We start from the raw sequence: 27,432 nt of genomic DNA on the forward strand, positions 1-27,432 counted from the left end.
GGAGAAGGTGGAAGGATATGGTGGATGAGTGTGTGAGGAAGAGAGGTATGGAAGTCGTTGAGGCTAGGAGACTGACAAGAGATCGAGCTGTCTGGATGAATGTTGTGAGAAGAAGTGAATGATCATGGATTCGGGACCCCTTTTTAACGTGACAGCGTCCGGATTGACTGTATCGGATACGTTTTTGGTAAAGCTACAGAATGTGGTGAGTGTTTCTGGAGTATCAGATAAAACCAGGATTCCAGGGGTTTGAATGGTGAGTGAATGGAAGCGTGGCCCATTGGACTGGGCAAACTTAGGCTGTCTGGACGTGCCACTCCTCACCCTGCCAAAGGATGGGAAAGGAGGTCCGGATAATAATAATAATAATAATAATGATAATAATAATAATGATGATGATAAATGTAGTAGTAGTAGTAGCAGTAGTAGCAGCAGCAGTAGTAGTAGTAGTATAGTAATACTACTACTACTACTACTAGTAATAATAATAATAATAATAATAATAATGACAAAGAAAAAACAATATGTAATGCAATATCCTCGTGTGTTCCGTTCAGCATCTGTTTGTAACCCGGCAGCGTCGCGAGTCAGTAATCTCGACGCGTGATCGTGAATGCTGATAACCTGCGTGGTGGGTCGGATGCGCTGATTGTGCCATTTTGCTGAAGTAGATTAATGACAGTTATTTTGTACCATAATTTATCAAGCTGACCTACAGTCCATGGGTGGTCCTGCACTGTTCTTACAATAAATAATGGGTAACGGTTAACAAATTGATGAATATTTTTTTTTTAGTCTGGCCAAGGAAAAATATTCTGTAATATTATAAAACTATCAGTGCCTGATACTTCGCCTTTAGATTATGATTCCCTCTAATTATTTTTACAGAAATTGCCAGTATTGTGAATAACTGAAAATAATACTTTTGTGAGTGCCAAAAATACATAAATGAACGATTAAAATACTTGGAGGAACAGAAGGAAGATTAGGGGAGAGGGTGGCCCGGGCCCTTACTCAGTACCGGGGGTGGGTGGGGAGCCAGTGATATGATGCTGGGGGCCTGGTTGTTGTGGACAATTATAAAGCCCATAACGGTGGGCAAATTTTGCATCCTTCCCGGATTTGACCATGGTTTTTGGTGTGCAAGAGAGGTTATTTTTAAACACACACACACACACACACACACACACACACACACACACACACACACACACACACACACACACACACACACACACACACACACACAATTTTATATATATATATATATATATATATATATATATATATATATATATATATATATATACACGAGTATACCTATCTGTATCTGTCTATCTGTCTGTCTGTCTGTCTGTCTGTCTGTCTGTCTGTCTCTCTCTCTCTCTCTCTCTCTCTCTCTATGTTAATAGATAAATGGGCAGATGGCTAGGTAGCTAACAGATAAATAGATGTAGATAGCTAGATAAAACCCACTCATTTCCTTTCAGCTTGTTGACTCCCGCCATTATCAGTCACACTTTTTTTTTGTCTGTCAACTCCTTCACGCCGATGACCTTTTTATAGTTTTCTTACTGTAGTTTCGTTCTTTCTTTCTTTTCTTACTCAAGTCACCATCAGACGTTTTATTGATGATAGGAAGGACTTGTAATGGTGAAAGGGGTGAAGAATAAGATTGTATGAGAGAGAGAGAGAGAGAGAGAGAGAGAGAGAGAGAGAGAGAGAGAGAGAGAGAGAGAAGTTTTGTGTGTGTAGACAAGTGTGTGTAACAGGTGTACATGGGGCTTAACACCTGTGGATGTATACACGTGTTAACGTATAATGTATTCCACTGTGTTCACCTGCCACGCCATGAGAGAGAGAGAGAGAGAGAGAGAGAGGGAGGGGAATGTGTGTGTGTGTGTGTGTGTGTGTGTGTGTGTGTGTGTGTGTGTGTTGCAGACCATGCAGGGAGATTTTTGTCTTTGAGGGTTCAAATCAAAGGCAATAACACTTAAACAAATAAACCATACTTGACTTTAAAAATCTCTACACAGCGCATCACGGAAGTAGGTTCTTTTGTAACGAAAAATAGATGCACAGCGAGACACCCCCTAACCTGACTAGAATCACTTACATACTTATTCAAGCAAGATCAGTCAGACACTGCTGTTACTAGAGTACTAAATGGGAACAGTTACTCGTACGTTAATATGTTACTATGTACAGTCTCTTTCCGTACGACTCGATGTCTTTGTGTATTTCTTACACTAAAACACAAAATTAAGAGAGGGACCTAATAGAGGCTGGAGTTGAGAGTGGTAAGTCTTGCACCTCGTCACTCTTGATATATCCCTGTAGCCACGCCTCCTCTCCACTGACGTATCTGACAGCAGCTCTATATCTGTTTCTAGTCAACTCCTAAAGAGGGAGGCCATGACAGGTCATTCTTAAAGGATTAGCCATTGCTTTCATGTAGCCGATCCTCATCACTAGGTTTCGGCTCCGGCTTCTTTCTCTCCTTGTAATTTGACACGGATTGATCCTTATCATCGCTGATACGCTGAGCGTCAAACCAGGTCGTAGCCGAGCAATAATAGTAGTTGTAATAGTAGTAGTAACAAGAAGAAAAAGAAGTAGTAATACTAGTAGTAGTGGTAGAAGTAGTAGTAATCGTAGTAGTAGTAGTAGCAGTAGTAGTAGAAGAAATAGTAGTAGTAGTAGTAGTAGCAGTAGTAGTAGTAGTAGTAGGAGGAGGAGGAGGAGGAGGAGGGTTAAAGTAGTAGTAGTACTAGTAGTAGTAGTAGCAGCAGCAGCAGCAATAGGAGTAGTAGCTGCAACCCGTCTCTTCTGAACGTGAGCCTGGTGGACTACAGGCTGAACCTCCCACCTTACTCCTGCCGGGGAATTGGGAGGGCGTTCAGAGACGTTTGTGTACCCAGACAGTAGAGTATACAGATGCCACCGCGTGAAGGCCTCCCTCGTTAGAACTCCTGTATTTCACTCCCACTAACTCGTGCCGACTTTCTTCTTAGAGTGCAAGATGGCGAGCGTTGCGGGTTACGTGGTGGTGGCTGTGTTGGCTCTGCTGGCTGCAACACTCGCCTTCCACAACTTCTGGCTTAGGTACTAATTTTATGTTTCAATTTTATAATAGTAGTAGTAGTAGTAGTAGTAGTAGTAGTAGTAACAGAAGTAGTAGTAGTAGTCGTAGTAGAGTAGTAGTAGTAGTAGTAGTAGTAATAATAATAATAATAATAATAATAATAATAATAATAATGATAATAATAACAACAATAATAATAATGGTGATGATGGTGTTGATGAGATGATGATAATAAAATAATAATAATAATAATAATAACTAGAAAGTTCAGGGAGCGCATACCTCCGCCAATGCCATCGCCATTAAAAAGGATCCGGATCCAGATCCGTCCCGAAATATAATCAATTCTTTCTTGGTCCATGGCCCACCTTTCCACAAAATTTCATTGAAATTTGTGGTGAACGTTTGGGGATATTGTTCGAGATACTCCGGATCCGGATCTGCCTCCAAATTTAATCATTTCCTCCTTGGCCCATGTCCCACCTTTCTACAAAATTTAATCAAATTCTGTTCATAACTTTTTCAGTAATCCTGCTAACTGACAGACAAACAAACAAACCAACTCAGGCAAAAACATAAACCTCCTTGTCGGAAGTACTAATAATAATAATAATAATAATAATAATAATAATAATAGTTTACTGCTAAGGAACCAATTTATTTATGAAAGTAGAAGTTAATTTCCTTACTGGTCACTGCCCCATTTTCTTTATTCCATTCTTGCTACTTTCAGACGATTTTATTCAACTTAGGAGAGACTCCGAATTGGGGGGCTTAGAGTCCTCATTAACTCCTACCCTACGAGAAATCTCCCACAAGCTAAAAAATGTCGTCTGAAAGTAACAAGAATAAAAATATGTCGCCATATTGACTCTCCTGGCCTGTTCTAACATAATTAACATTCTCTCTCTCTCTCTCTCTCTCTCTCTCTCTCTCTCTCTCTTTCAGATGGATGCCCCTGCCTGAAGTTCAGCTGAAAGAAAAGATGCGCAGCGTGTGAGTTGAGTTAAAGTTTTACTGTACATAAATGTTAACCTTGACTCCTCCACTAGGAACGGGTTCTTATATTTTTCCGCTGCACGTTTATCATAGCTGGGAGAGGAGCAGGAAGAGGAGGAGAAGGAGTAGGTGGGGGAGGAGAAGAACAAGAGGAGAAGGAGAAGAAGGGGGAGGAGGAGAAAGTAGTTCTGATCAAAACCATAACAAAGGAGGGTTTAAGGGTAACTATGGTAAAGTTACGGAAATCGTTCATGGTCTAACTATGGATTTATTTACGGTTGCTGTCTGAGTCTCTGGTGTGGAATGGTCCTGCGCACTTTTACTGCACATGATTCTTTTTCTTGCTTTTGCCACATCATTTTATTCGGTTTTGTTTGGATTTCTCGAACTGGGGTGGGTGGGGGTTAGATATACAGTAGTTTTCATTAACTCGTTTACTCGTATAGGACTTACTTAGGCTGAATAAAATCGTCTGCACGTTTGCATAAACAGTATGTCGTCGGAGTGAAGAGGTTAATTAAATTTGCTTTAACTTATGTATTTATTTATTTATTTATTTATTTAATTGCTGTAGCCAGACGATTTTATTTACATTCGGAGAGCGCCATCGTAGTGAAGGGGTTAATGATGGTTGCATCTAACTCCACCAGTTCGAGAAACCCTTTCTTGAGCTAAATAAAATCGTCTGGAGGCTGCAAGAATAAAGGGGAGGGGGGAGGAATCCGTCAGTAATAAAAGAATTAGTGAAGACTATCCAAGTTCCTTAAGAAGCTAGGCAGCGTGAGAGGTCTTAAGTGCAGCTTAGCTTTTAAATTTTCCTGTTGTTTTGCCATCGTTTTCATTCTGCTTATTTATTACTTCCGCCAAGGAGGTTATGTTTTCATCCCTGTCCGTTTGTTTGTTGGTTGGTTGGTTTGTGAGCAAGATTACACAAAAACTGCTGGACTGATTTCCACGAAACTTGGTAGAAGAGTGGGCCTTGGCCCAGAATACACTCCACTAAATTTTGGTGCGGATCCGGATAAAGGTGCGGATCTAGGATTTTTTTTTTTTTTTTTACTTTATCATTGCGAGATAGGGCGTTTTTCGACATTTTCGTAAATATTTCAGTGAATATTGCATGGATCTTCATGAAAAAATCAGGCACATTTAGGATGTTGGCATCTACGAATGTGTACAGTTTGGCGCGGATCCATATAAAATTCCGGATCTAGCGGATTTAAATATGCTTTTATAGGGGGGTAGTTTTTTTCCAGCTGCATGTTGAGCCTTGGCGGAGGTATGCGCTCTACGGAGGGCCATTCTAGTTATTTTTTATGCCATTTATTCATTTTATTTATTTACGTTATTCTTTTTATTTATTGATTTATTCCATGTATTTATTCTATGTATTTGTTCTATTCTCTTTGCTGACAGACGATTTTATTCAGACTAGAGAAGAAAGACGCGATCACCTTATTACAGTGACTTTTGTTTCCTTTATTTTTGCAATCTCCAGACAGTTTTCTTCAACCTAGAGAAGTCCGGGTGTGAGTTGAGTCCAAGGTTGAAACTGTGCATCTTAACCTTGTATTTTCTTCGTTTTTAATACATTCTTGATGGCCTCAGAAAATTTATTTGTTGATTTACTTATTTATTTAATTCATGGGAGATTTCACAGCCAGGTATGAAGTTAGTGTCAAGGCGTTCATTTACTACTGTACTGAACCCTTCTACCTCTTCAGCACAGTAAATTCTTTATTCAGTTTTTGCATCCACAAGAAGACCTTATTATTTATATATATATATATATATTTTTTTTATTATACTCCGTTTTTTTTTTTTTTTTTTTTTTTTTTTAAATTGAGGCGAAGATGCACTTGACAGGTTGATGATGATTGGCTGAATGCAACATGTCCAAAAAATATTTACTAACCTAAATTTCCCTCTCAGATATTTGTTGTCAGTTAATAATGCTAGATTATGAAGTATTGTTGCATTCAGCCAATAATCACCAATCTTTCAAGTACATCTTCGCCTCGATAAAAAAAAAACTGAGTATAGTTACTTGTTTGTTTGTCTGTTTATTTATTTATTTATTTTATTGGAAATTTTGCTTTTAGAATCCCTTCCTAAATTGAAACTTTTCCTCCGCTGCTTCTTGCTTCACATTTTCAAGTCAGTGACATCCTTTTTATATTTTTGCATCTACAAGGCAAACTTATTATCCTTCTTCTTCTTCTTCGTCATCTTCTTCATCATCTTACTAGTAGTAGTAGTATATCATTATTATTTTTATTATTATTGATTTATTGATTTATTTAAGAGAGAATTCATAACTAGAATTCGTTCCTAAATTGAAAGTGGTAGTTGCTTCTTATTCTTTCACCTCTTTCCCCACAATGACGTTTTTATTCAGTTTTTTTCATCTTCAGGGTGGGCTTACTTTATTTTTTTAAGGGGAGATTATAATATTAGAACTATGTCCTAAATTGAAAGCGTTTCCTTGCTTCTTATCCTTTAGTATCTTTTATCACAATGACTTCGTTAGTTCTTTATTGAATTTTTGTTTCTATAAGCCGACCTATATATATATATATATATATATATATATATATATATATATATATATATATATATATATATTTAATGTTATGGGAGACTGTATTACTAGAACTATGCCCTAAATTGAAAGTGTTTCTTAACTACTTCTCCCGTAACCTCCTCAATACAGTTAGAATATATATATCAGTCCTACGGAGCGAGATGGTATCATTTTCAGCAACGCTTCCTGTATCGTTGCGCTAGACTCAAGCTGTCTGTGTGTTTGTGTGTGCTTTAACCCCTCGTAGGCCATTTGATGGATGTGAGTGAAACTTCCCTGGTGAGGTCGACTGGTTAGTAGACAGGTTTTTAGGGGGATCAGCCCCATTACCAGATTAAGTTTTCTCAGAAATATTGATAGGCGGGCAGATATAGCTTTAATATTTTAGTACATTTACAATGGACTCTCATCCTTAAAATGATATTTGTGGAGCCTGACCCCCCCTAATGATTCTTGGGGGCTCAGTCCCTCTCCCAAAGATAAAAATTATCAGAAGTAGGAGTAGGGGAACTATTATATTCAGATTTGGGGAATAAAAACACATTACCTACTTAAAGCAATGATGATTTTTTGTAATGCTTGCTTCTGTCAGACAGTTTTTATCAGCTTATAAGAGCCCATGTTAGTAATTGAGCTCACTGTTATTATTGAACCCAGTCTCATATGAACATAAACTCGACTGAAGTTGCTGTTCTCCTACAGCTCCTCCTCCTCCTTTCGGGGTATAGGGAGGAAGTTGAGGGATGTGTACTGCCTGTCCATACCTGTACCACCATGTGAAGGCACCCCACTCCATTCGCACAGAGATTAGCGAAGGCAGAGATCCAGAATGTGTGGGTTCAGTTCAGGGTTTGAGTTCAAGGTTTTCACTATTCATTTTAACATTTTTGAGTTTTAAATTATTCATTGTATCACCAGCTCAGTTTATAATTATTTAGGGGAGACGTCGCTACTGGACTCTTTTTTTTTGCTCTAACTTGGCCTAAAATTATCATCTGTCCATCCTCAGTACAGAGCTGTAACAATTTATAAACACTTGAATATAATGCTAGTCACGAAGAAGTCCAGTGAGGAGGATGTGAAGGGGTTGCAGTGTTTTAATACAGAGTTGTAGAAATAAATAAACACTGTAATATTATGCTAGTCACGAAGACGTCCAGTGAAAAGGCTGTGGAGGGGTTGCATTGTCTTTCTTTGCCAGTGAGCTACGTGAATTAAGCCGCAAAAGAACGAAAACTTTGGCCAGGTTAAGGTGAGGGGAGTATAGAGGCTCGTTTTGTATTCAAGATGTTCGTCTGGTGATGGAGAGGTACGCCTTCACGTGGTGGCATCGATATAGCCGGGTGGATCAACTGTTCGGATACACAAACGTCCCCCAGCTGCGTCCCTATCCTCCGTAAGGAGGATAGTGGGCTACAGGGAATCTTCAGCCTGTTGTCTACCGGGTTCACATTCAGATGAGCCTGGGGCCACAACAACAAGGTGTTTGTCTACCAACTTAATCCATCCCTCTTAAACACAGTCACCCTTTTCTCCTTCCTTCCTTCTTTTCTTTCTTTCTTTAAATATGTAATTCGTCCATCTTGGAAGAGGCCCCTGGTAGAGAGAGGTCAACCAATTGAACCTAAGGACGTCTTTTAAATTGTATTTTTTCCTTCTCCAGACGATTTTATTCACCTCCGGATATACTTTTATATCTTGAGGGGGTTACATTCAGCCTCAGGAAACGCCTTCAGTTCGAGAGGCTTTTCCTAAAACTGAATGTAAAAAATCGTTTGATAGCAGCAAAAACTAGCTTTAAAAAAAAGACAAAGACAAAGCAAATGGCGAAACAGGGGTTGGGGAGGGGGATGGAGGGTGCAACTGGGTTTTTCGGGCTCAGATCAGGTTTTCAGGCGTCTTTTTTTTTTTTTTTTTTTTTTTTTGTCCTCGACTACGCATTTTTTCATCTTGTTGTTTGTTTATGTAGCAGTAGTAGTAGTACCGTAGCACTAGTTGAAATTAATAGTAATGGTAGTAGTAGTAGTAGTAATAGTAGTAGAAGTATGGATGGTGGTGGTGGTGGTGGTGGTGATGATGGTGGTGGTGGTGGTAGTAATGTAGTAGTAGTAGTTGAAATTAGTAGTACGGGTGGTAGTAGTAGAAGTAACAGTAGTAGTAGTACAATGTTAGAAGCTGTGCAACGTGCATATATATCATCGTGTTTTGCCCCTATGTCTTAACCTTTGACCTCTCCAGTGTAACTTATTTTTACCACCTCCAGGCACGCTTTGCCGGTCAGTGAGAGACTTAGCCATACGGGAAGAAAGCAGTTAGCATTCCTTAGCCTACACACAGCCTGGGGTCTCTCCATGAGCTGAAGAAAATCGTCTGGAGATAGCGAGAAAGATATATTAATCCCTTCAGTCCGGTGACTTATTTTTAGTCGTATTCTTGCTGGATTCAGACGATTTTATTCAGCTTAGGAGAGACTTTTCGAGCTGGAATAATTAGATACAACCTCTTTACTAAACATATTTCCTAAGTATAAAAAAAATAAAAATCAGCTGGGGATAGCAGGAAAAAAAAAAAGCGTCCTCAGGGCAAAGGGGATTACTGTATCCACCCAATTTTTTTTTCTTTTTTTTTTCGTTCCAGCTAGCACCAGATGAATATATTAAGCTTATGTGAGACTTGGAGCATTATCATCTGCGTTACTGCCAGGGGTCTGTTCCTACTCTGAATGAAGTCGTCTGTTAGCAGCAACAGAGGAATGATGGCTAAGTAAATGTGACGTCCCTTGGGTGAACCAGTGAACCATTTTGTTACTTCCGTTAACCTCTTACCCCGTCAACGCACTGACGCCTTTGACTTGTATTTTATTGTTGCTGTCTCCAAACTAAGTTATACCGGGTGTATATATATATATATATATATATATATATATATATATATATATATATATATATATATATATAAAATAGTTTATACGCTACATCTAATAGTGAACTGCAGATGGAGGCAGTTCTTACCCACATTGTTTCGGAAAGTGTTCGTTAAGTTAAATAAAATCGTCTGGAAGTACCACGAATAAAACAGAAACCATGTCATCGAATTGAAAATGGTAATATTGTCTTGTATTTTAATATTTTTTGTTGTTTTACCTTATTATATCTGCTTATATCTGTATATGTCTATATCCATCTGTCCGTCCATCCATCCATCCATCCATCTGTCCACATGTTTATCTATCTACCTATGGATTTGTCTCTGTCTCTGTGAGTATTACAGGTAGGTAAAGCACGATAATAGTTAAAGAACTCAAAGGTCAGAGACAACAACATTTACCTTCACACTCGCCTAGAGGGAAACTATACAGCTTTAACGTGGCTGAAACTACCATCTCTTCATCTTGAACTATGAGTTTTAACGATAGATTAATAACACTTGAATATCGTCCCAGTCACGAAGACTTACCATTGAAAGGATTTAGATCTGTAACTAAGCTGGGACGAAAAATTGGGGTAAGTTAAAGTGAAAGAACTATAGTTAAAATCACACCTCTGTTGTTTTGAATTGTTTAATATCTTGGTGTTCAGTAACAGGTATATATATTCCCAACACAACTGGTTGTTTATATCACACACACCACAAAGTCAGCCAAAAGACAGGGCGTGTGTGCTGGGCAAATCCCCAGGCCCTGTCTTCCCCCTTTACTATTTTCTAAGTTAGCCCACAACCCACTGACCGGACTATACAGTATGTATGGCCCGGCCTGCACTATAGGTGCAGGAAATCTAAACGAACGAACGACTGTTTATGGAAATTATTCGTACTGTATGGCTACGAGTATGAGAGAAACTGAATAGAGGTAAAGTTGGATTACGTGTTATGTTTGTGAGAGAGCTACTATGTTGTCGTATGTGAAGTTAGAGGTTAGAGGTGTGTGTGTGTCTGTATGTGTGTGTAGTTTGTTCTGTGTATGTCGTGTTGTGGTATGTGTTGTTAGTGACGGGGTATGTATGCGGTGTTGTGATAATATGTTGGTAGTGAGGGGGTATGTGCGTACTTTGTTGTGGTATGCACTGTGTCGTGGCATGTACTGTGTTTTGCCTGTGCATTGTGTGGGATATTCTGTGTCATGCTGTGGTGTATGTTGGTGGTGAAGGGATGTTTATGTGCGGCGTTGTCGTATCAAGTTACGTATATTATGTTTGAGTTATAATGTTGTATGTACCAGTGTGATAGGGTGAGAACTGGCTGTTTTGTGATGTGTACTGTGATATAATACGTCCTGTGCTTGCGTCCGGGATGTGCTGTGTGTTATGGTATGGGTAGGTAGTCATGGCGTATGCATTTTGCTGAAGAGAGCGTGAGCTGCTACGTTGTACTGACTCTCTTTGCTGTACTATGTGTTGCGTTGTGCTAATAGTAACGTGCTATGCAATGTACTGCAGACAGGGAGAGGTGTTACTTTGCATGGACACTAGAAGGTTTTGTGTGTGTGTGTGTGTGTGTGTGTGTGTGTGTGTGTGTGTGTGTGTGTGTGTGTGTGTGTGTGCGTGCGTGTGTGCGCGCGCGCTATAACTAATGTGCTATACAATACACTACAGACAAGGGGAATTACTACGCTGTGTAGACACCAGAAGGTCCGCCATTGGGGTACTCGCCGCCATGAATGACCAGCTAGAGCAAGTAAGTACAGTGTAACTAACCTCCTTAAATCCTTCAGTACAGAGACTGTTTCGTTTATGACGGATTTTTTTTTTCTCGAGGTCAGTTGTTCCACGAGATTTTTTTTATCTTACTGGAAAGGTCACTTTTTTTTTTTTTTTTTACAGGAGAGGTCAAATATTCCGTGAGCCTTTTTTTTTTTTTTTCTGGAGAAGCCACATATGCCTTGTTTTTTTTTTTTCTTTAATGTTTAGGTCAGATAGATGTTCACTAACCCTTTCACTACTACAGGTCCTCCCATGGTTGAATAAAATCATCTGGAGAGCGAGAGAATAATTTACGGTGGGCGTTACCGTTGTGTGAAAATGTTAATTTTAGGCTTTATTCCTTTATTTTAGGTCCTGTCCCATAATTTTAGGTATTTCATTAATTTTACGTTTCACCCTTTTGATCAGTTCAGTATGATGAGATTTTACATCATTCTTTTTTCTTCTTGACGATTTGTCGCATTATTTAGTAAGGCTTTGCTTATTTCCATATTCGATTATAAATTGATTGTTTTGTACTTATTTAATGTTCATATATATATATATATATATATATATATATATATATATATATATATATATATATATATATACTGAATCCATGGATCCTGATCCGGGATTAAGCAAAAAGTTATGAACGGATTTTGATGAAATGTTTTGCAAAGGTGGGCCATGGGCCAAGGAAGAAATTATTAAATTTTGGGACTGATCCGGATCCGGATCCGGAGTATCCATCACAATATCTCCAAAGTTCTTAATGAATTTCTATGAAATTTTGTGGAAAGATGGGCCATGGACCAAGAAAGAATTGATTAAATTTAGGGGCGGATCCGGATTCGGATCCTATATCCACGGATCTGGATCCGGATCCTTTTTAATGGCATTGGCGGAGGTATGCGCTCACTCAGTGTTTTCTAGTTTAATTATCTACCTGTTTGCTTCCTATGCCTATTTATAAGATGTTTGCATATTTACTCATGTATCTAATTTTTCTTTTTACACGTGCTGGCAAGGTGATCAGCACTATAAAGCTGCCGACCCAATAGCACCAGGTTTCGAATCCTGATGGGGGCAGCTTGCGTCACTCAGATCAGGTGTCCATCCATCCGTTGTGGGATATCAGATAAAATGAGTACCTAGGGTAACGCCAAACGGAGGTAACTGTGGTAACCTGGATGATGAATTGGTCTTGTATCCCAGGGCAGTGTCTGAATAAACTGCAGTAAGTTTTGGAGATGAGCACCACTGTCAAGCGCCTTAGGGTATGTGCGCGTACCGTTATCTTTACTTGCTAGTTTTTTCATATTTATTTCGATTAAGTGCCTCATGGTATTTGTTCCTGTCTTTCTCTTTACTTATTCATTTATCTCTTTATTCACAGGACAAAGCAATAATGGAGTCTGAACTACCGCGCCTTAAGAAGAAATTGGAAGAAGCTAAGGTAAGATGACGTGTCATTTTAGCCCCATCAGTCCAGGGATTTTTTTTTTTTCCACAATATTCTTGCTATTCACACACTATTTTATTAAACAAATCATAGATTATTCGAAGTGGAGAGGTTATATATACCGTATCTTTAACTGACCTCTTTACCAATAGACATCCTTAAAAAAAAAAATCCCCTGGATAAAAATATATATATATATATATATATATATATATATATATAAGTTTTTTCATCGGACTGAAGGGGTTGATTTTGTGTGATGAGTAATGAGTGACCTAAGAGGACGTCTTTTCTTCTTCTTCTTCTTCTTTTTTTATCTCATGCTTAGTAACTCAGTCCATCCTAAAGTGGAAAAAAAAGGCCATGATGATGATGATGAAAAGGTTTTGATGATGATGATGATGACGATAATGATGATGTTCATGATGCTGCAGCTGGTGATGATGATGATGATGATGAAAAAAGGCCATGATGATGATGATAATGATGTTGAGAACTATGCTGATAATGAAAAAAGGCCATGATGATAATGATGATGATAATGATGGTGACGGAAAAAGACAATGATGATGATGATGATGATGAAGATAATGATGGTGATGATTTACTGGTTATGAGGTTTATCTACTGCAAAGAGCCATGGTGGAGAAATAGATGTGGGAGGGGGTGTTTGTGAGTGGGGTGGGTGTAAGAAGAGTTATTAGTCCTAGCAGAAAGTAGAGGGAAAATTTAGCGCAGTATGTGTGTGTGCGTGTGTGTGTGTGTGTGAGAGAGAGAGAGAGAGAGAGAGAGAGAGAGAGAGAGAATATCGCAGATTCTTCTATTGCAGGGGAAAAATATTCCAGAGATTATTATACTGCAGAAGAAAGCCTCAGTGATTCTTATAGCATTGGAAGATAGGTAAAGACAGGAATTCGTTTGCTTTAGAAATAATCTTATGAAAGCAGAGATAATAGAAACCTCATTATAAAACAGAAAGAAAAACTCACACATTTTTGTTTCACAGAGAAAAAAAAGTAAGATAAAAGCCTCATAAAAATTCTTCTATTGGAGGAGATTAAAAATCCTCATAGAGATTCTTGTATTTTGGAAAAGAGCCATGTGATAATTTTTAGATTACGGTAGAAACAGATTTTTAAACACATAATCACACATCTCAGAAAAAAGGACTCACAGGCACTCATGTGGGGTACGCCTGTTACATCACCATTACGTTTTGTCACCAACCCGATTCGAAATTAAAAACCTGATTCGTCACCATATCCCGTTACTCAGCGATCCGTTTCTTCGCCATATCCCGTTACGTCAGCGACCCGTTTCCTCACCATATCCCGTTACGTCAGCGACCTGTTTCTTCACCATATCCCGTTACATCAGGAACCCGTTACGTCACCTTCATCACCATATCCCTTTCCGTCAGCAACCGGTTTCGCTACCAAACCGTTTAAGAACTATAATTCTCGTTCCGTCACCAACCCGATTCGCTACCATGTCCCATTCCGTCATCAAACCGCTTTGTCACACTATCCCGTTCCGTCACCAGCCACTTCGTCACCATATCCAGTTTCATCACCATAATCCGTTTCATCATATCCCGTTACGTCACCATATCCCGTTTCGTCACCATTCCCGTTTTGTCACCATAACCCGTTTCGTCACCATATTCCGTTACGTCACCATATTCCGTTACGTCACCATATCCCGTTACGTCACCATATCTCGTTTCGTCATCTTATCCTCTTCCGTCAGCAACCTGTTTCGTCACAAGTGCAGTACATGAAAAGGCAATTCATTTCCAACTGTAAACTTAGATTATACTTTGATCCCCGCCCCCTTCGCTTTGTTTGTTAGGACATTCTGACTTATCAACGCAGACATCAAAATAGGGAATGAAGATAGCTCGTCAAATGGTCTTGGCCACCAATGAGCCACTTCATGAGTTTTGCAAGATAGTTTTATATGGATGGATCGGGGTTACGAATATGTGATGACGAAATAGGGTGGTGACGAATTGAGCCGTATCCTCTTATGCTACGGAAAAATTGAAACAAAACCTCTCAGGAATTTTACTATCACAGAAAAGAGACCCGTTATTCTCTTTTTTACCTTAACGGCCCAGGTTTTCGTCATTCTGCGGCTAATTTCACACCGTCGAGGGTAGAATAAGGCAATACTACTGATTTACATCCTTTCCGTAGCACTTCTTCGTGATTACCATCATATTCTAATGCTGACTTCATGTTACAACTGACCATTCAAGAGAGAGATGTCAGTTTTAGGCCTAGTCAGAATAAAACGAGTCTAGCTATATTAAAAGAAGATAATCCTCACAGTGATGCTTCCATTCCAGACGGAGAAGAAGAGACTGGAAGGGGTGATGGCAGAAGCCAAGAAAAACATTACGGAGTTACACGACAGGCTGGTGGCGATTAAGTTCATGCTCACAGCCCCCCTCACCTCCACCACGCCGCTCAAAACCACCACAAAAACCACAGCTGCAGAAAACGTCACCAACAAAGCCACAGCCTCACAGAAACCAAAGACGAAGGGGAGCACCGTGGGAAAAACCGTCAGTAAATCGCCAACAGCATTCAGGCTAACGAGCACGAAGAAAATGACCCCCCAAAAGAATACCATGAAGACAACGGGAAAGTTACCCAGTACACGGAAGTCCTAACTCAGGTCTCAGCAGAGGCAATTTAGTTATACATTAAGACAAATAAGTGGTTGTAACATAGAAAGTTAGATGTAGAACCTTGACTGTGACTAACACTAAGAGATTTAATTAGCATAGGTTATCCTTCTGTCCTTCAGCATTTTTTTTTTTTTTTGTCTTCGTTTTCTTCTTTATCGTTCATCTTTTCCCACTTCTGATTAACACCAGAGAATCGTATTTAGGTTACAAGTGGACGTCCAGACCATATACAGGTAAAAAAAAAAAAAAAAATTATACTGTTACAGAAAGATAAAAAAAAATTTAAACTTTGAATCTTTTGTCTTTCATTGTAATCAGTGTTCTTTTACACCGTTAAGCTTAACATCATATCTCACTGAATCTCACCGTCATATTGGTCGTGTACATGCTGAATATTAGTTGTACGCAATTATACTTAGTGAAATGGAGAGTAGATGGACAAATGAGGGCATGCGTGAGAAAAGCAGGGAATACAAAAGAAAAGTAGTTTGAGGTGGGTCAAACATAGAGAGGAAATGTAGAGAGCAAGACTTTGACCAGCAAGATATAAGTGAAGGCGTCTCCATGCAAAATCATAGCCGAAACTGATGTGGTCCAGAAGTTGTTTGTTGGCGAAGCAGAGGAGAGTCTTAAGATGATTATGAGCGAGGGCGAAGCCCTCGCGAGTCTCTTGTCAAGTAGTGGCATTTTCTCGCTTATGAGCGTGCCGACCATAACGCTTTTGTGAAGCTTATATCTCAGCAACCACAGGGCCGATCACGGCTCTGTTTGGGCCATATGATAACCCCATTCCTTAAGATTTGTTTTTGACAGATTTCATCACACCTCGGCGGTGCACGTGGCACGTGACACGCGCCAGGTGCAGCATGTCCAAAATCTTCAAAAGAGGACCACAGGCCAGACAGTTTGTTGTAAAGGCATGAAACTTGGTAGGTAGATAGCCATCAATATACTATAGGCATCCTCGGGGTGTAAGGCGACTTTTCAATGCTTTCGGATTTAAATGGCCTCGCTCTTACCTCGACAAAGCCGGGAGGGGTAGCTCCCCCCTGTAACCCTAGCGGGGCTATATAGTCCAATACAGGGCTTAGCTCGGGGGAACTCCATTTCTCCCATTTACCTCGACAAAGGCTTTTTGCTGGTGGAGAGTTGGTGAAGGTGATAGTAGTATTTAAGTTACGTAAACCGCTATTTTACCATAGTTACGACTGAGAATTCATCGTAAGTGTGATTCAGCATATTGGAAGCTGTCCATCTACTACCAGACGCCTAATTCCAAAGGTCGCCTATAGAGTCTCTTAAAATTCGGAAGGTATTTGTTGGCGAAGGAGAGTCACAGGGTGGTGGAGAGGTGGTGGAAGTAACAGCAGTTTCTTAAGTACATATACCTGTAGCAAGATTATAACAGGCTAGATTTTTATTTATTTATTAATTTATTAATTAATTGATTTTTTATTTATCAATCTATCTGTCCGTCTGTTTATTGTCAGTCGAAAAGCTAAATCAAATCATAGCCAAAACTGATGTAATCCAGAAGGTATTTGTTGGCGAAGGAGAGTCTGAGTGTGGTGGAGAGTTGGTTGAGGTAGTTGGTGGAGAGGTCTGCTGCATGCGTGGACTTGGTGGGGGCGGGGAAGGCACCAACCTCCTCACCCACGCCAAGCCACTCCAGCACATACTTCGAGTCCCTCTCCAGGTTGTCAAACTCACCTATAAAGTCGTACTCAATGCCGCACGGATTGCATAGCTGGGGGGGGGGAAATATATATATATATATATATATATATATATATATATATATATATATATATATATATATGGTTATAGTTTTTGTATCTATGTCTGTTTTTCCGTCTTTAGTTGTCTCTTTTTAACTATAACTCTTTCACTAGGATGGTCTATTTATTTTAATTCTTGAAATTTTCTGACAAATACGCTGAAGTTAAAGGAGATTTTTCTAACTTCAGTGGTTGGACAGAGCCTTCATTAATCCCTTCGGTGGATTGCTCGCTTGATGTGAATAAAATCCTCTTCTAACAGCTGTAATACACTAGAAATTACTTTTGGAGGGTAATATGGGACTACCTCTTACTTAACCACTCCACTAAATGACCTCTTGACTCCTTTCTATACTACCATCCACCAGAGAAATTTATTCTTAGGAGGGACATATAACATTACAAGTGTTAAAGAGGTTACTGGAGATGGTGGGGTTAGAATTTAAATGTATAAAAGACTCCATGATACCGAAAACTTTAAAATGTGGTGTGATTAATGTGTGTGTTAAAAGTAACGTACCCAACCCCCAAAATAATGTACCTATACCTAACCTCACGTAATACCTCTTTACATAATCAAACCTAAACGAATTCACCTCATCAGATGGTTACCAATGTGAATAATACGGTTTGAACAATGCAAAACTGTCCGCCAATTCATCTAGCTTAACTTAATTCCCCTAATACATGTAACTCAGATAACCTAATTCACCACACCCAAGTATTTCACCTCACTTACGTTTTGCCTAATGCATCTAAAGTAGCCCAACCTAAGCTAACCAAACTTAATCAAACCTAACCCAACCCCGCTCAGCCTAACCTAACCTAATGCAAGCTGAATCAACCCAACTTCACCTAACGTAAGCCAACTCACCTGATGTATGAGTTAAAGGTGTGAATCCCATAACAACACAAGGTTCTCCTCCTGTGCAGTCACCGAACCTAACATACGTAACCCAGCACAATACAGCATAATTCTAACCCAACCTAAACAAACCTAACTCACCTGGTGTATGGGTTTCCAGTGTGAGTCCCATAACAACACCTGGTCCTCGTCCTGGGCAGTTATAAGTCTGATGAATTCGGGGAAGCTGATGTTTCTTTTGCCGCCATTTTCCTCGCTGCACGGTGGGGATAACTTTGGTTAATATCTCAGTCTATCAAGTTTTATAATTACTAGCCGCGATAGCGAAGCTGATATTGTTTTCAGTTTGTCTGTCTGTTCGTGTATCTGTAGGCACGATAACTTCGCAACCGTTCAAAATATCATCACAACATTTTACAGGTGTGTAGTAGGGATGAAAATTTCCTACGAGTTCGAAATTTGTGGAAGTAGGTCAAAGTCTGTGTGTCTGTTAGCACGATAAGTTAGCAACCGCTCTATGTATCATCACAAAATTTTACAGATGTGCAGTAGGGATGAAAATCTCCTGCGAATTAAAAATTGGTAAAAGTAAGTCAAGTTCAAGGTCATATTCCCAGCCGAGCTAGATTAATTTGTATCTGCTTGCGGCTGGTGTGATTCCATCCATGGGGGGCCTCTAGTTTATTTATTAATTTAATATATTTATTTATATTTTGTTACTGTCTGGACCCTACCACACCCCGCCTTGGAGCAGGAAAAGAGTTGATGAGGATGACGATGATAATAATGGATGTATAAATGTCCTCTCTCCTGCTCGATAAAATATACAAACAACGTGTTTTTCTTGAAATAATAGTTAATGACTGTTAAAGTGAGAATAGAAAAGTAACATTTTCAGGCATAATCATTAATAACATTGTTCAGTCTAAGTAAACATATATGGCGGGTATTATGCATCATTTTTTTGTACACACACACACACACACACACATATATATATATATATATATATATATATATATATATATATTTATATATATATATATATATATATATATATATATATATATATTTATATATATACCCACTTCGCCTATCTGTCTAACCCGTTTTGTCTACATCTTTCTTCTTCCTCTTCTCTCTCTCTCTCTCGTCATACAGTCCCTACCCAAATTTCTCTCGATACATATTCCTCAGATACTGGTGTACAGTGGCGTCCTCCACGTCCGTCACATTCTCTATCTTATCCCTGTACGCGGCAACCACCCTCTGGAAGGGGTGTCTGACAAACAAGAATTTCTTGTAGGTGTTCAGCATGTCTCCCCATACGTCCTCAAAGGCAGGCTGGATGAGCAGGTGTTCTTGTGCTTGCATGTGGATCCCGAATCTGTGGGGTTGGAGAGAGAGAGAGAGAGGAGTTACATAGATACATACCCACATTCATACATACACACAGAGGCAGATATATATATATATATATATATATATATATATATATATATATATATATATATATATATATATATATATATTCATAAGTGTGTGTATATCATCATCATCAGCCATTACATGTCCACTGCCGAACAAAAGCCTCCCCCAACCTTCTACACGAATTCCTTGACTGAGCCAGTCTCTGCCACTTTTTCCCTGCAATTTTCTCTATCTCATCACTCCACCTCCTGTCTGGCCTTTTTCTGCTGCGCTTACAATCTCTTGGTGTCCAGTCAGTCAGCCTCTTGCTCCATCGGTTATCCCTTATTCTTTGCTACATGGCCTGCCCACCTCCATTTCTGTTCTTTTATAACTTCTATAATGTCTTACCTTAGTCTGCTCTCTCACTCATGTTTATCTTTTCCTGTCTCTCAAAGATATTCCCAACACTGACCTTTCCATTGCTCTTTGATAACGGATTAGTGTGTTTTCCACTGATTTTGTTAGTTTCTATGTCTCACAACCGTGCGTCATTGTTGGGATTATAACATTCGTTATATACTGTTAGTTTCATACATTCTGGCGAGGCCACTTTATGTTCACCGAAAGCTTTCCATCTAGTTGTAATGCGTCGTTATATTTCGTTTCCATTGTCTTTCATTAATTTTAGTGTTTGCCCCAAGTAACTGTATTCCTCAGCTTCTTCAAGATTATGTTCATTTATTTTGATGACCTTCTTTGGTGTATGTGGGTTAGAATTACTTAGTTGTATTTCGGTTGATCTTTAGCCCTATTTTGAGACTTTCTCTTTTTAGGTCATTTAGCAGTTCTTGCAACGTCTCTGCTGTTTCTGAGATTAGGCCATTGTCATGTGCAGTTGTTTTCTCCAACTATTTTTACTCCTTTATTCTCCCATTCTAGCTTTCTGAAAATACTTTCAAGGCAAACTTAAATAATTTGGTGATAGTGTATCTCCCTGACGCACGCCATTTTCAATCTTATTTTCTGGGAATTTATGCAACTGAACTGTAGCACTTCCTTCATTGTAATGTTTTCGATCAGCTTAATGATGTTCTCGTTTATTCCTTGTTCCCGCAACGAATTTATAATTGCTGTGTGCTCAACTGAGTCGAAAGCCTTTTTGTAATCGACAAAATCTGTACACAATGGTTTATTATATTCTGTAGTTTTTTCAGTTAGCTGATGCATTGTGTGTATATGATCAGTAGTCAGATACCCTCCGCGAAATCCTGCCTGCTCACAAGGTTGGTTATTTTTCAGATTTGTTGTTATTCTGCTCGTAAGGGCTTTAGTGAAGAGTTTGTAAATAACTGATTTAAGCTGATAGATTGATAGTTACAAAGATTTTTTGAGTCACCTTTCTTGTAAAGCAAAATGACTATTGCATTATATCATTCTTGGAAAATTTTCTTGTTCTTTATTCACTGAGTAAATAAGTGGGCTCGGTTTTGAACTTCTGCTCCTGCATCCGACAGTAAATTAACTACTGTTCCATCTTCTCCTGGGGCCTTTCCTGTTTTCATACTTTTAAGAGAAAATTTGCTTCATCTGGTGTTATTTTTGGTATTCTACATGTGTAAACGGAAAAGTTAGCTGTTGGTACTGTTGTCTTAGCCTCATACGGTTCTTTGTAAAATCCTTTAGTTTTTCACCATCTCTCTGCACTTAATGACTTCATTTTTGTTTTTCAGTGACATAATTTGTTGCTTTCCTAGTGCCATTTTGCTTCGGATCTGTTTCAGACTTTTTCCTATTTTGATGGTTTCTTTTATCTGATCTGTGTTTCTCGTTCGTTTTTCTTCTCTGTCTTTTGTTGATTAGCTTATTTAATTCCGCTCTTTCTGTTTCATCCTTCGTTGTTTTTACATTCCCCTCATTTCTTTCTTTATTTATTTTTTTTCATGAGCAAGGGTCATTTTTTAATACTTGTTGGGTTTGGTTGTATTAGCTTTCCCACAACTGTACTTCTGCTGATTCCCATAACACTGTTGTTATTCTGTCATTCAGCTAATCCGTGTCACACTAAGTATACTGTAACTTAAAGCCTGAAATCTGAAAAGCAGCTTGTAACTGAAAGGCAGCTTTGTTTTCGCCTACTTTTATTGTGAAAGGCAGCATTTTTTTTTTTTCGCTTACTTTTATTGAGAAAGGCAGCTTTGTTTTCGCCTACTTTTATTGTGAAAGGCAACTTTGTTTTAGCTTATTTTTATTGTGAAAGGCAGCATTGTTTTTGCTTCCTTTTTTGTGAGAGGCAGCTTTGTTTTAGCTTATTTTAATTGTGAAAGACAGCTTTGTTTTAGCTTACTTGTATTGTGAAAGGGAGCTTTGTTTTGCTTACTTTTATTGTGAAAGGCAACTTTGTATTAGCTTACTTTTATTGGGAATACCTTTTTATTTTTAGTCTGCTTCTATTATTCGCTTCTTAAATTGAATATGACTGTGCAACGCACCATTTTTTGGTGACTTCCTATATTTACTTTGTTGATAACTGTGACATCAGTGATCGAGTTCTTATCTGCTATATTGAAGTCGATATCATTCTTTGTTTGTCCATTTGGACATCTCCAGATCCATTTTCTCCCTGCTACCTGGCGCGTACCTGGGTGACGGATAAAGGAAAGACTCATATTATGAGGTACCGTCTTGGACGGCGCGGACCATTGGACTCCCTGTAGAATTACAGTATATAAGACTCCGCCGAATATACTGAATAACGTGGCACAAAAATTACATCTTACAAGAAGATATGTGGCAGGGAGGTGAGTTTATTTGCCACAGTCTTCCCAGCCAAACATGAATTCTACTGGTAATCTATCTATCTATCTATCTGTCTATATCTATATCCATATCTGTCTGTCTGTCTATCTGTATCTATCAATCTATCTATCTATATATAGAGAGAGAAAGAGAGAGAGAGACGCACCTGCTGTAATGTGGGGGAGTGGAGTGAGGTGGAGTAGCACCAACCATTCTCATCCACACTTGCTTCCAGGTAGTGCTTGCAACCTGAAATCAGCATATGAGTAAATTATCTTGTCAATGTTTCCCTCATGGCGAGGCTGGGTGTGTATGTGAGGAGGGGAGGAGGTTTGTGTGTGTGTGTGTGTGCAGGGAGAGAGACCTTGGGGCCCTGACACTAAGGAAAGTTACATGCACCTAACAAAGGCCAGCCCATACTGGCGCAATACCCCTTTCCCACCAAAAAGAAAAAAAAATATATGATGATGATGATCTGTCTGTCTACCTATAGTCAGACGCTTTTCCTGTAAGGAGTGGCCGCTTGTCTTTGAGTTAGTTGTTTTACGGGGAGGGGCACCAACCCTCCCCCAACCCACCTGCCGACAACCACCCAGCGCTGTGATGTTTCCTGGCTTACAGGAGACCATCGGACTCGTCACTCAATGTAAAGCCTTCTGAAAAGGAAAGACGAGTACTAAGCAGTGACAGGAAAGATGGGAGAAGTAGGAAGAGAGGAGGGCATGCACAGAAAGAGAATGACAAACGATAAGGAAGAAGTAGTCAGCACAGCACTACATTGAGTGGATGATGGTCGCCACCACCAACCACTAAGAGATGGGTAGAAGAAAAATAAGAAAAAGAATGAAAATACATCACTGAACTGAGAGGAAACAAAGGGAAAAAAAAAAGTTAAAGAAAATAGCTTTAAAAAATGAAATGATATTTTCGCATCTTCATATACAGTTTTCGGATTCTAAAATTTTATGGAACAAAATAAAGTTTGCAAAAAGTGCTATGACATTTCATACTTTTACATATAAAAATTCATCAGATTTTTCAAGTTCACATTAAATGCCAAATTAAAGTTTACGAAAAGAATACAGACATTTCTTTTATTGACAGTTCTGAAAAATTTCTGAAAAATTCCATTTTTGTTTAAAGCTTACAATTAAGGACTTTTTTTTTTTTATTGCTTCGGGGGCTTCTTAAGATCTCTGTGTTTTTTATTTTCCCTATTTCCTTTACTCATCCATCAGTAATTTGTTTTCCCTCTTCATCCACCAGTAATATATTTTTCCTACTTATGTAAGAATATTTTCCCTATTCATCTATCCATCATTCATTCAACCCTTTCAGTGCCCCAACAGAAGTGTGGATGCCCAGGGCTAGGTTACGCAGTCCATACATTAGAGGAATGACCACTTGCTCGCCTGTGAGTGGCATTTGTGAGCATTAAACCTCAACCATTCCTTGGATTCAGACACATCCAGCTTGAAAGTCTCGATTCACCAGAACACTGTGCGTTTATTTGTTGGCTACATGGTTACCACTTAACGTACAACATAGTTTACTGGAGAACCGGAAACAGTTTGGTTTGTCCCTCAGTGCAGAGCCACCCAAGGGCAACACCACACCAAGCGAGTGGATGGGTACGTGCCTCCACCTACGACAATACCTGTTTCCCAGTGTTTCAAAAGTGCAAGGTGAACTAACCCTTGCATTTCCCTGTATGACAATACTTTGCAAGTATTGATCTCGGTTTGTGTTTGGCCAGACTCTGACATTAGTAGTGCTGGATACACTAACCTACTGTAGTGTCACTTACAGGATTGAGGCGTCTGGCTGTAGATAGATAGATAGTAGCACTTATCTGCTTAATACACATTTGGTGGTACCTGTTATCAGCTTAGTATCTGTATCCACAATTCACCAACAAAAATATATACCTGTTACCTTATCAGCTCAGTATCTATAAACATCATCATCATCATCGTCATCATCATCAGCATTTAATCCTGTGTTGTCCCATGGGGAGCGTAGCAGCCAAGGGCTAGGCAAGTTGGTCCTCATATTTAAGATAAGGGTTACCAGCCTCACTCATCCCTGAGTGGCATTACTTGAGCAACAAACCCCAACCATTCCTTGGATATAAACCTCCACCGGCTCAATCCTATTGGAGCGCCTTAATTACCCTCTAAACCACCAGGCGCTATGATTTGGTTATATGGATACCACCCAGCGTAGTAAATGGTTTCCTGGTGTATAGGAAACCAATTGGTTTGTCACTAAGTGTAGAGTCACCCTTAGGCATAAGGAAGAGGAAAGAATAAAGGAAAGAACGGTAGAAGAGGTCGAAAGGAAAGAAGGAAGGAAGAGAGGTAATGGCAATAACCCAGGAGCAGCACTACATCGAGTGAGTGGATGTTGAGCGCCCCTACCTATCACTGAGTAATAATAATAATATTAAATAATAATAATAATAATAATAATAATAACAATAATAATAATGATGTAATACAGAAAAATATAATAATAATAATAATAATAATAATAATAATAATAATACAGAAAAATATAATAATAATAATAATAATAATAATAATAATACAGAAAATCATAATAAAAAATAATTTGTATCTACATCAGACACTATATTCTGTTCATTTTGTGTGAAGAGATTACTAGTTTTATTAGATGTATATGTTTTTTTTATTACTGAAGAATATGTAGATTATACTTATGGACGAACTGTCTCCTTAATATTTTTCACATTACTATACTAAATAACAAAGAACAACCCTCCTTTTTTAAATTCTAGTCCAATACCTTTTATAGTAACTTTTTTTATAGGCTGATATGTGAGTAAAATTAGGTCTTTCTTAAAGGGAAACTCAAAATCACATACAATAACTATCTTACTACCTATTGCTGTGCTCTTGTCTGTGGGCCATTTTTTTTTCTTTTTTTTGAACTACAATCATCCCCTCCGTTAGCCCCGTGTATGTGTGTGTGTGTGTGTGTGTGTGTGTGTGTGTGTGTGTGTGTGTGTGTGTGTGTGTGTGTGTGAGAGAGAGAGAGAGAGAGAGAGTTACATTGATTATACACACTCTTAATACGAAGAAAGCGGGAGACAGACGGACTGGCAGATAAACTGTTAGACAGATAGATTAGTAGACAGTGAAGCAGATAGGTAGGTAGGTAGGTAGAGAGAAAGAGAGAGAGAGAGAGAGAGAGAGAGAGAGAGAGAGAGAGAGAGAGTGTGTGTGTGTGTGTGTGACCATATTCACGAAAGCTTAAGACGTTTTCATATTACCCCCTCCTTAGCGTTTTTTTTTTTTTTTCCCCTTGTGCACTGTAATATTACCTAGCGTGTTATTCATGTCTTTTTGGAGGGAAAATAACTGAATAACTAACATACAAGAGCATATTAACTTGGACAAGACAGAAGTACTAGTAAGGAAGAAGTGCTGAAGATTCTCCCTATACCGAGATGATGATGATGATGGTGATGATGATGATTTTGTTGTTGATGATGATGTGACCTCAAGCGCATCTGAAATGTGAACCCGGTGGAAGAGAGACTACAGTTCCGTCTTGCCTATACTGTCCACAATCCCTCTTTCGGGTGGATGTGGGAAGAGTAGAGAGACATTTGTATAGCCTGTCAGAGGAGCTACCCATTTATAGCAGTGCCACCCTAAGAAGGCGTCTCTCTCCATTCCCTAATTTCGGCAGATTTGCCTAAATAACTGACAGGAAAGCATAAACGTGGAACAGGCAGATAAAAACGTGCAACAGGCAGATATAAACGTTCAGCAGGCACATATAAACGTGCAACAGACAAATAAATTCCTTGAGGATGAGAGGAGTCCTTGCATACAACATAAGAATACTGCATCTCTTCTTCTTCGCCTTTTCTCCTCCTCCTTCCTCTCCTTCTACTTCTCCCTCTTCTTCATCTTGTTACAGACTACATTCCGGTAAATCATACTTCAGGGTTGGTTGCGGCGATGATAATGACGATGATGATGATGATATATATAATGATGATGATGATGATGATGGATGCGGCGATGATGATAATGATGATGATGATGGATGCGGTGATTATGATAATGACGATGATGATGATGATATACAAACCTTCTGAACGCTGCAGTAAAGTATTCTCCTCGTATCGTCGACCAGGATGTGTTGTAGGTTGAGTGAGGTGACCGTGCTAGACAGGTTGAGGGACATGCATACCTCGCGCACTCGACCTCTCAATTCCTCGCTCCGCACTGCCGCCCCTGAAAGAGAGGGAGAGAGAGGCGGGTGAGGGGGGGGGGGCGGAATGTTGCATACACACGTTTTGCACAATGCGGTTCTTGGGTGACATTAAAAGAAAATTTAACTACTGTATAATAGAGAGAGAGAGAGACAGAGGCGGGAGGGGGGGGGCGGAATGTTGCATACACACGTTTTGCACAATGCGGTTCTTGGGTGACATTAAAAGAAAAATTAACTATAATAGAGAGAGAGAGAGAAAAAAAAAAGGTTTAGAAATATGAATATTTAGAGAGAGGGGGAAAATTAGAAATATGAATATTTAGAGAGGGGGGGGTGGCAGTTAGAAATATGAATATTTAGAGGAGAGAAAATTAGAAATATGAATATTAGAGTGAGGGGGAAGTTAGAAATATGAATATTTAGAGAGGGGAAGTTAGAAATATGAATATTTAGAGAGGGGAATTTAGAAATATGAATATTTAGAGAGGGAAGAAGTTAGAAATATGAATATTTAGAGAGGGAGGAAGTTAGAAATATGAATATTTTGAGAGGGAGGAAGTTAGAAATATGAATATTTAGAGAGAGGAGAAGGAAGTTAGAAATATGAATATTTAGAGAGAGGGGGAAGTTAGAAATATGAATGTTTAGAGAGAGGGGTGAGGAAGTTAGAAATATGAATATTTAAAGAGAGTGGGGAGATAGAAATATGAGTATTTAGAGAGAGAGGGACGAGTTAGAAATATGAATATTTAAAGCAGGGATGTTTTCCACGTTATTCTGTTCCTGAGAGAGAGAGAGACAGACAGACAGACAGAGAGA

At 39.0% G+C, this 27,432-nt stretch overlaps 1 protein-coding gene across 1 annotated transcript in view; it reads right to left on the bottom strand.

The window, feature by feature from the left end:
* Positions 1-17,008: 17,008 nt before the first annotated feature.
* LOC145394019 (carbohydrate sulfotransferase 11-like) overlaps positions 17,009-27,432 on the bottom strand; it is a 13,343-nt gene continuing 2,919 nt past the window's right edge. The window contains exons 2-6 of the mRNA XM_080267989.1: positions 26,488-26,633; positions 22,529-22,611; positions 19,322-19,540; positions 18,295-18,409; positions 17,009-17,257 (exon numbers count right to left, since the gene is read on the bottom strand). Coding sequence (XP_080124115.1) covers positions 17,009-17,257; positions 18,295-18,409; positions 19,322-19,540; positions 22,529-22,611; positions 26,488-26,633 — 812 coding nt within the window. The remainder of the gene's footprint in view (positions 17,258-18,294; positions 18,410-19,321; positions 19,541-22,528; positions 22,612-26,487; positions 26,634-27,432) is intronic.

The sequence above is a fragment of the Coenobita brevimanus genome, chromosome 26 (genome assembly GCF_032717465.1).
Source record: "Coenobita brevimanus isolate Jiangsu-jjx chromosome 26, ASM3271746v2, whole genome shotgun sequence".
Lineage (NCBI taxonomy): Eukaryota > Metazoa > Arthropoda > Malacostraca > Decapoda > Coenobitidae > Coenobita > Coenobita brevimanus.